General features: G+C 42.5%; 1 protein-coding gene across 1 annotated transcript; it reads right to left on the bottom strand.

The window, feature by feature from the left end:
* Window positions 1–7444: 7444 nt before the first annotated feature.
* Window positions 7445–8532, bottom strand: LOC131695184 (peroxiredoxin-2). The gene is made up of 4 exons (XM_058983737.1): window positions 8311–8532; window positions 8188–8245; window positions 7990–8131; window positions 7445–7933 (listed from the first exon to the last, which is right to left on the bottom strand). Exons 1-4 carry the CDS (start codon window positions 8341–8343, stop codon window positions 7474–7476), a joined length of 693 nt encoding a protein of 230 aa, XP_058839720.1. The 5' UTR covers window positions 8344–8532; the 3' UTR covers window positions 7445–7473.
* Window positions 8533–8861: the final 329 nt, after the last annotated feature.

Genomic DNA, 8861 nt, shown 5'->3' with positions numbered 1-8861 from the left:
CAAACAAGTTGTTTCTTCTGTGGTTTTTGCGTTGGCTGCTTGCCGTTCCCAACCATCGCCACTTGTCGATCGAAATTTTGTCCGCTCGCACCAGAATTCTCCGCGTCCAGAAAAATGCGTCTTATCTGATCAAGCGACATCTTCTCTATGTCGTCCTTTCTCACAACCGACAACGCTCCGAGAATATGTTGATATCTCTCCGGTATGGCAACCAGTAGTGTATTTAACTGCTCAATACTGGTAACAGTTTCTCCCATACACTCAAGTTGTCGAACAATCTCTTCGTGAGAAGCAAAAAGCTCTTTGAGAGATTTAAATCTCTGCGTCTTGAGCGTGTACAATCTTGTTCGCAGCCCAAGCATGGCTACCGCACCTTGCTTCTGGTAAACTTGATCCAACCGAGTCATGATTTCTCTTGCATATTTACAATGCAGCACATGCCCCATCGGTTCATCATCTAGTGCCAGCCAAAGCTCATTAACAGCAGCGTCGTCATCTTTCAGACGTTTTGCCAGTTTCTCTTTCCTTTCAGCTTCCTGTTCGGCTGAAGCCCCTACTGCCGCTTCAAAATATTCTTCTTCCTCGGGAGTTTTCTCGAGGGCATGCAACAAACCTTCATGCTTGAAGTGTTGCTCCATCCTCTTTCGCCAAAGAGGGAAAGATTTTTCGTCTCCTTTGAATACCGGAACGATTACTCTTTTCAATCGGTTGTCCATAATTGAAGATATGTCAATACCTGGAAACCTTACAAATGTTAGAAATTAAATAATTTCCCCTTCTTTCAACATAGAGCACTAGCTGTGTAGACAATATTCGGAGCTTTGCCCCACAGACAAAACAGATCTCTGTCTGAGCAAATGCAACGAAAAGTCACTCCACAAAAAGCCTCTGAACCCAACAAAAATAATCGAGAATAATTGTTCCGCAGAAAGGGTGGTCTCCGCCTGAACAATTCTCAATTCTTCCAAAGCAATTATCTGTTAGGACAATTTACTCTGGGCCCATAACCTGTTAGCAGAGTGTAGTTGTGTGAGAAAACCGGGTAGGGTCTTCACCACACTTCAACGAACCTGTAAAAGGGTTTTCTTTCATAAATCATAAATAATACCGCAACCCAGAAACAGTTCAAATAATATGCCTTTCGCATTCTTTATTTGACCATTCTTTAGTATCGGTATGATCGACTCAAAGTACCTTCGAGTTTAGAGTTACATTACATTGTATGAGTCGCCTATGTCTTTATTCTACTCCCTAGTTCGACAGCGATGGATATTCATCACTTTACTACCTTCCCTACTCAGAGCGTCGGCATCGTCCGAACTAATGGCTAAAGCTTTCTCTCTCGCAATATTGCTCTCTTGTGGTATCCCGAGTGTACAGGTGTACAGAATAAACATAGTAATGATGAATTGATATTACATACCGAAAATTGATTTTCCAACACTGAGTGCTCTTGTTACCTTAAATACTCACATTAGCTTTCACTGCATTGGATTGGAATTCAGAAAAAAAGTTTACTTCTTCAGTTTAATTATCACAAGTAAAAATCCACCACCCATGCGGAAGATCACGTTCCACTACTTAGGAAGAGGGCTCTGCAATCATGTGCTCCTTAGTAAGGGTTTCTTACGAGTTACCCTTCAATGTGCAAAATTAATAAAAGCATTTCCGTCAGAACAGGTAATCAGAGAACATTCCGTTGAAACTGGACGTCCCGCAAAAATAACAGGTAATGTCGGTTTAGAAAACGAGCGTGCAATGATTACATACAGCAATAAGCATAATATCAATCAGAAAAGTAAAATCTATGATATGAAACGCAATAATACATTCTCTGTTATTTACTGTACGCTTTAGCGAAGCTCGACCTACCGCCTGCAACGATTTATACAAGCCAGTTTTAAAAATTATACTAGTTGTAACATCATACGGGTACACTCTCGAATCAAAGCAAGGAAAACCAGCAACAAATCCGATTCGCTTTTGTGAGAACTTTCGTACTTTTTTTTGTTCGAAGTGGTACTTCTCTTCTCTGTAGTAACGCAAAAAAGGTAAACAATCCCGAAGCAACCAGTGAAGACGTCATTGAGTTCCGTTGCTAGCACTGCCCCTTTACCATCCAATGAACCGAGACGCACTATAAAAGCGGCACATAAGAACAAAATCGTAAGTTTGCTTTCTGATCTCGTAGTAGTTGCTACGTTTCGTCAGCTCGAGGCAACATATTCCATGACTGCCGCCAGGCATCATTTCAATGATGTACAGGCGCGCCAGTTGCATACATACAATCACAGAGAAGAGACATCCATGATCGAACAAAAATATTTAAAAAACGTGTATAAACATTTGAATTAATATACGATAAACACTAGCGCCGCCACACCAACCTATCCCAACTATCCGTCAAATCCATTCCGGAACCGGTTCGAAATCCTGAATGGATTCAGTATGGAATCTTGCTCAAAGAAAACAACCGATTCCGGCTCTATCGATTGATGCATTTGAGCTGGAATTCATGCTGGAAGTCCGAACCGGTTCCGGACTAGTTTGACTGGGTAGAAGAATAGCCGCTGTCAATTCTGTCGAACTTAGCCACAAAAAAACATGACAACAGTAGCGCACCTGGTTTGGATATCCAAACTATCTTCGAAACCGTTAGAGATTTTACACAAGTTGAATGCTGAAGATGGACGTCTGTTCTCTGTGCCGCAGTAAAAACATTCTTGATGCAGTTCACTGCGAAATGGCCCCTCCTTTCAGCGATTGTATCCTTCGATGGCTAATTCATCGAACGGATACAATCGGAATAGCAGAATCTTTATCCCGAAAATCGATTCTTTTAAAAACTTACTAAATAACTTGAAATGCGATGCATTTGCACTATGCAAGACATGGCTTACTTCAGAAATAGACCTACGCTTTCACCATTTTAATATTATTCGCTTGTATCTAGAAGACTTACGGAGGAGTACTTTTGGGGATCTAAAAGTGCTATTCTTTCAATCGAATCGACTTCCCCTCGACACCAGGCATTGAAGTTGTCGCTTGCCAAACCAGAATTAAAGGCAAAGACCTTTGCATTGCTTCCACCTTCATCCCCCCTAGAGCCATAGTTAGCTATCGTCGGCTTTGCAATATTGCGGAACTCCTACCCGCACCGAGGCTAGTTTTAGGTGACTTCAACTCCCACGGTACGGCATGGGGTTGCCTTCATGACGATAATCGATCTACCTAACTTCATTAGCTTTGCGACAACTTCAATATTACCATTTTGAACACGGGTGAAATGCGCCTTAGACCTGTCCATCTGCTCGACATCGCTGCGGTTAGATTGCGTGTGGAAGGTAGTCTCTGATCCCCACGATAGCGACCATCTGCCAATCGTAATTAGTATTGCTAACGGTTCAGAGCCACCGAATACAATCAATGTTTCGTATGACTTCACACGAAATATTGATTGGAAGAGCTACGCGTCCGATATCCGACAAAAGTAGAATCAACACGAAACTGTGTCCGGAGGAAGAGTACGGACTCATGGATGGCTTGATTCTCGATACCGCGATTCAAGCTCAGACTAAACGCATACCAGACGCGAACTCTCGCCGGCTTCCTCCCAACCCATGGTGGGACAAAGAGTGCTCAGACGTGTACGAGGAGAAGGCCGCCGCGTATAAGACCTTCCGGGACGACAGGCTGCCAGCTAGCTACAAACAGTACGCGATGGCGGAAACGCGCATGAAGAGTTTGATAAAAGCCAAAAAACGTAGCTACTGGCGCCGGTTCGTCGACGGGCTAACGAGAGAAACATCGATGAGCACTCTTTGGGGCACGACCCGGCGCTTACGAAACCGGAACAGTACACACGAGCGTGAAATATTCAAACCGTTGGATATTCGATTTTGCCAACAAGTTTTGTCCGGATTCCGCCCCGGCACAGAAGATCTACCGTGCCACGTCCCCTCACAATAACGCGAACGAAACACCGTGTTTGATGGTGGAGTTCTCACTTGCTCTCTTGTCATGTAACAATAAAGCTCCAGAAGCAGACAGAATCAAATTTAACTTGATAAAGAATCTGCCAGACTCTGCCAAGAGACACTTGTTGAATTTATTTAATAAGTTTCTTGAGGGTAATATTGTCACGACTGGAGGCAAGTGAGGGTCATCGCCATCCAAAAACCAGGAAAACCAGCATCCGACCACAACTCGTATCGACCGATTGTAATGCTGTCCTATATCCGAAAGTTTTTCGAGAAAATGATCTTGTTTCGCCTCGACAATTGGGTTTAAGCAAATGGTCAGCTACAAAATTTGGTTTTCGCAAAGGAAAAGGGACAAACGATTGTCTTGCGTTGCTCTTAACAGAAATTCAAATGGCCTATGCTAGCAAAGAGTAGATGGCATCAGTTTTCCTAGATATAAAAGGGGCTTTTGATTCAGTTTCTATCAAAATTCTTTCTGAGAAGGTGCATGGTCTTCTACCGACTCTAAAAAACTTATTGCTAAACTTGCTATCTGAAAAACACATGCATTTTTCGCATGGTGACTTATTGACATCACGAATTAGCTACTTGGGTCTTCCCCAGGGCTCAAGTCTAAGCCCCATTCTCTACAACTTTTACGTGAATGACATTGGCAAATGTCTTATCAATTTCTGTACGCTAAGGCAGCTTGCAGGCGACGGTGTGGTCACTGTTACAAGTCCCAAAACCATCGATCTGCAAGGACCGTTGCAAGATACCTTGGACAATTTGTCTGCTTGGGCCCTCCAGCTGGGTATCGGGTTCTCCACGGAGAAAACTGAGCTAGTCGTATTTTCAAGGAAGCGTGAACCAGCGCAACGGTTTCAACTTTCGAATATCTCGGGGTCTGACTATAAAGGAACCTGGGGATGTCACATTAGGTATCTGAAACAGAAGTGCCAACAAAGGATCAACTTTCTCCGTACAATAACCGGAACATGGTGGGGTGCCCACCCAGGAGACCTGATCAGGCTGTACCAAACAACGATATGGTCGGTGATGGAGTACGGGAGTTTCTGTTTTCGCTCCGCTGCGAACATATATTTCATCAAACTAGAGCGAATTCAATATGGTTGTTTGCGTATTGCTTTGGGTTGCATGCACTCGACACATACGATGAGTCTAGAAGTGCTGGCGGGCGTCCTTCGATTTTGGGACCTCTCATATCGCTTGCTCATCCGATGCTATATCTTGAACCCGTTAGTAATTGTAAATTTCGATAAGCTTGTCGAGCTCAATTCTCAAACCCGATTTATGGCCTTGTACTTCGATTACATGGCACAAAATATCAATCCTTCTTCATATTATCCCAACCGTGTCAATCTCCTCCATGCTTCTGGTTCAACTGTATTCTTCGACACATCCACGAAGGACGAGATTCGTGGAATCCCGGATCACATACGTCCGCAAGTGATCCCAAGCATCTTTCATAGTAAATTTCGAGAAGTCGACTGTAACAAGATGTTTTACACCGACGGGTCAAGCATCGACGGCTCTACTGGCTTCGGTATATTCAATCAAAACCTCACCGCTTCATTAAAACTGCATGATCCTGCTTCAGTTTACGTCACAGAACTTGCTACTATTCAGTATACCCTTGGGATCATTGATACTTTGCTCACCGATCATTACTTTATTGTCTCAGATAGCCTCAGCTCAATCGAGGCTCTCCGTTCAATAAAACCTAGAAAGCACATTCCATAAATCTGGGAGCGCCTCCGTGCTTTATCTGTAAGATCGTACAAGATTACATTAGTTTGGATTCCCTCGCATTGCTCCATTCCAGGTAATGAAGAAGCGGACTCTTTAGCTAAGACGGGCGCTTTAGACGGTGACATATATGAAAGACCAATTTGCTTCACCGAATTTTTCAGTATTACTCATCAGAGAACCCTCGAAAGTTGGCATGGAACAATGGTGAACTAGGAAGGTGGCTACATTCGATAATCCCTAAGATATCGACGAAACCTTGTTTCAGGGGGATGGATGTGGGTCAGGATTTCATTCGCGTCATGTCTCGGCTCATGTCTAATCACTACACGCAGGACGCTCATCTCCGAAGCATTAGGCTCGCGGATAGCGGTATCTGCGCTTGTGGCAACGGTTATCACGATATCGAATATATTTTCTGGGCATGCGCCGAGTACTGTTCTGTCAGATCTCAACTATTCGATTCCCTTTGGGCTCGAGGAAGATCACCCAATGTCCCGGTTCGAGATGTACTGGTAAGCCGCCATCTCCGCTACATGTCCATCATATACACCTTCTTAAAAACCATCAATATCCAGATTTAACTACCCCTATAATTTCTCTTATCATTCCCAGAAGTGCCCTCTTCCGCCTACCGTGCCCCAACGATGGTTTGGTGCGACTCCAAGACGACACAAAACATATCTGTCGAATGACACAACAAACACGAGACCCAGTAAAGTTCAGCCGGAAATGAACTGGAATTCTGGCTGGTTCCAGTTCATATACGGGCTCCAGTGACACAACCGATTCTAACTAGAATCGGTTGTGTCACTGAAGCCGGAATGCGAACTGGAACCAGCCAGAATTCCGGTTCCTTACCGGTTGAGCTTAACTGGGCTACAGCACATCACAAGCGCGACGTGGTGTGTTGCCGATCCATATCTGAGCCGTACTACGAAATCGTCAGGAGGAACCCCTGCCGGCTCGAGGAAGACCGCCCGGCGTCCCAATACATGATGCATCCGTCCGAATCTGTAATCTTTACCGTTTCCCAATGCCGGAAATTGAAAGTTTGATATCTTACGCCCCCCTCCTCTGGCAGGCTTGTCCACCCTCTCTCTTCTGTCTCTGATACACAGATGTAGGACTTCACACTCCCTCCCCCTTCTCCTCCTTGAATATCCTCGCAAAACTTAAGTTCCCCCTGTCCTCTAGTTTTAGTGGATCAATATATAATCTCGTTAAGAAATGTCCAACAGTACCAATACTTAAAAATAGCCATAATTAATCCCCCTAATTCTAATAAAATTGAACCACTCCCTCCAGTTATATCTAGTTTCAATATGTAAAATGTTATTAATTAATTGCTCCAATAATCTCTCTTCTAAAAATCCTAAAGTGCATTACTATACAAAAAACACAAAAATGACCACCTAATCTTACGAATATTATATTATACCCTCTTGTATAAGTTAGCTGTAAAATTTCTTTCGTTTCATTATATAAAAACAAAATAATACTTAAATGTGTAACCACCTAGTTTTAAGAAAAAAAAAATAACCTACTAGTGGACCACAGCCACATCTGTTATTAGTTGCCTCTTACGACATGGGACAGAAACCAGTGGGTCAATTCTTGGCTGAAATATTTCAAGAGATTACAGCCCGCTGGATACCACACGGCTGAATACAAAATTCAAAATAAGACTGATTGTAATGCAAAAAAGAACATTCTTGGCAATATTTATATTGCAAACAATTTACCCGTGTTTATTGAAATAGTCTTGTGATCCTTTTGGATCCGGTTTGATCGTATCGGCATTAGCTTTAGGGTCCCAATTAGCCGGGCAAACTTCACCGTGCTTCTCAACAAACTGGAACGCCTTAATCAATCTTAACGTTTCATCCACCGAACGTCCTACCGCCAAATCATTTATCGTAATTTGGCGAACGATGCTATTAGGGTCAATTAGGAAGAGTCCCCTTAGGGAGATACCTTCATCTAGAAGCACACCATAGTCAGCAGATATTTTTTTCGTCAAATCAGCCAACAAGGGATATTCAATCTTTCCAAGACCTCCTTCTTTACGAGGTGTATTTACCCAGGCCAAATGTGAAAAATGCGAATCTACGGACACGCCAACAATTTCAGTATTCAAAGCACGAAAATCCTGAATACGCTCGCTAAATGAGATAATCTCGGTCGGGCAGACGAATGTGCTAAAATATAAAATTGAATGTTTTATATGTTCAATTAATCTTTCGGATACACTTACAAGTCCAATGGATAAAAAAATAATACTAAATACTTTCCCTTGTAGTCATCAAGTTTAATATCTTTGAAATCATTGTCCACGACAGCGGTTCCACTGAACGGCGGTGCGGGTTTTTGAACCTGTGCCACGCTTAGTGCACGAGCTGGAATTGTGTATATTACGTACTACATACGAAAGCTGAACACAAACTCGCCTTACCTGTATGAAAACTATTTTTCTGTAATTCTGAATTTGCTACCACAGTTAGCTGGGAAAACTAGAAAATGGAGCACAAGAAATTATATAATCAATTGTTTTTGACGATTGTTTTATACTACTTACGTTTATCCTTAAGAACTTGGCTAGGAAGGACATAGTTATGAATTTTAGAATATGCTTGATCAATGAAATGCTACTTATTGTCCTATTATAATCGGGACTTTTTAGTAATAGTTTGGTTTGCGTCAATGCTACCAAAGAGAATAGTGAAAGAGACGCAGAGTGAAAATCAGTCAAAACGGTAACACTCCCTTTACGATGATTTCAACACTAGAATTTGGCAACCGTTTCCAAAGGCAGCACTTTAAATGACTCCTATTATATTTTGAAAACAAACCTTTCTCGACAAACATATGATTACGGCCTAAAAGCCAACTGTCAAAATCCACTTTAAATGGAAATTCCAGACAAACCGTTACTAGTCGAACACAGTTCACAACAGTTTATGAAAGAGAAAACTTTTCTCTTTCGTTTACTACCGACATCTGTGATTGGCGTGTAACGGTTTGTCCGGAATTTCCATTCAAAGTGGATTTTGACAGTTAGCTTTTAGGCCGTAATCATATGTTTGTCGAGCTTTTGTCGATCGTTGGATTTGTTTATCAAACGATGTG

This window comes from Topomyia yanbarensis, chromosome 1 (assembly GCF_030247195.1).
Source record: "Topomyia yanbarensis strain Yona2022 chromosome 1, ASM3024719v1, whole genome shotgun sequence".
Taxonomy (NCBI): domain Eukaryota; kingdom Metazoa; phylum Arthropoda; class Insecta; order Diptera; family Culicidae; genus Topomyia; species Topomyia yanbarensis.
Note: the sequence above shows the minus strand (reverse complement) of the source record. Positions and strands in the feature narration are given on the sequence as shown.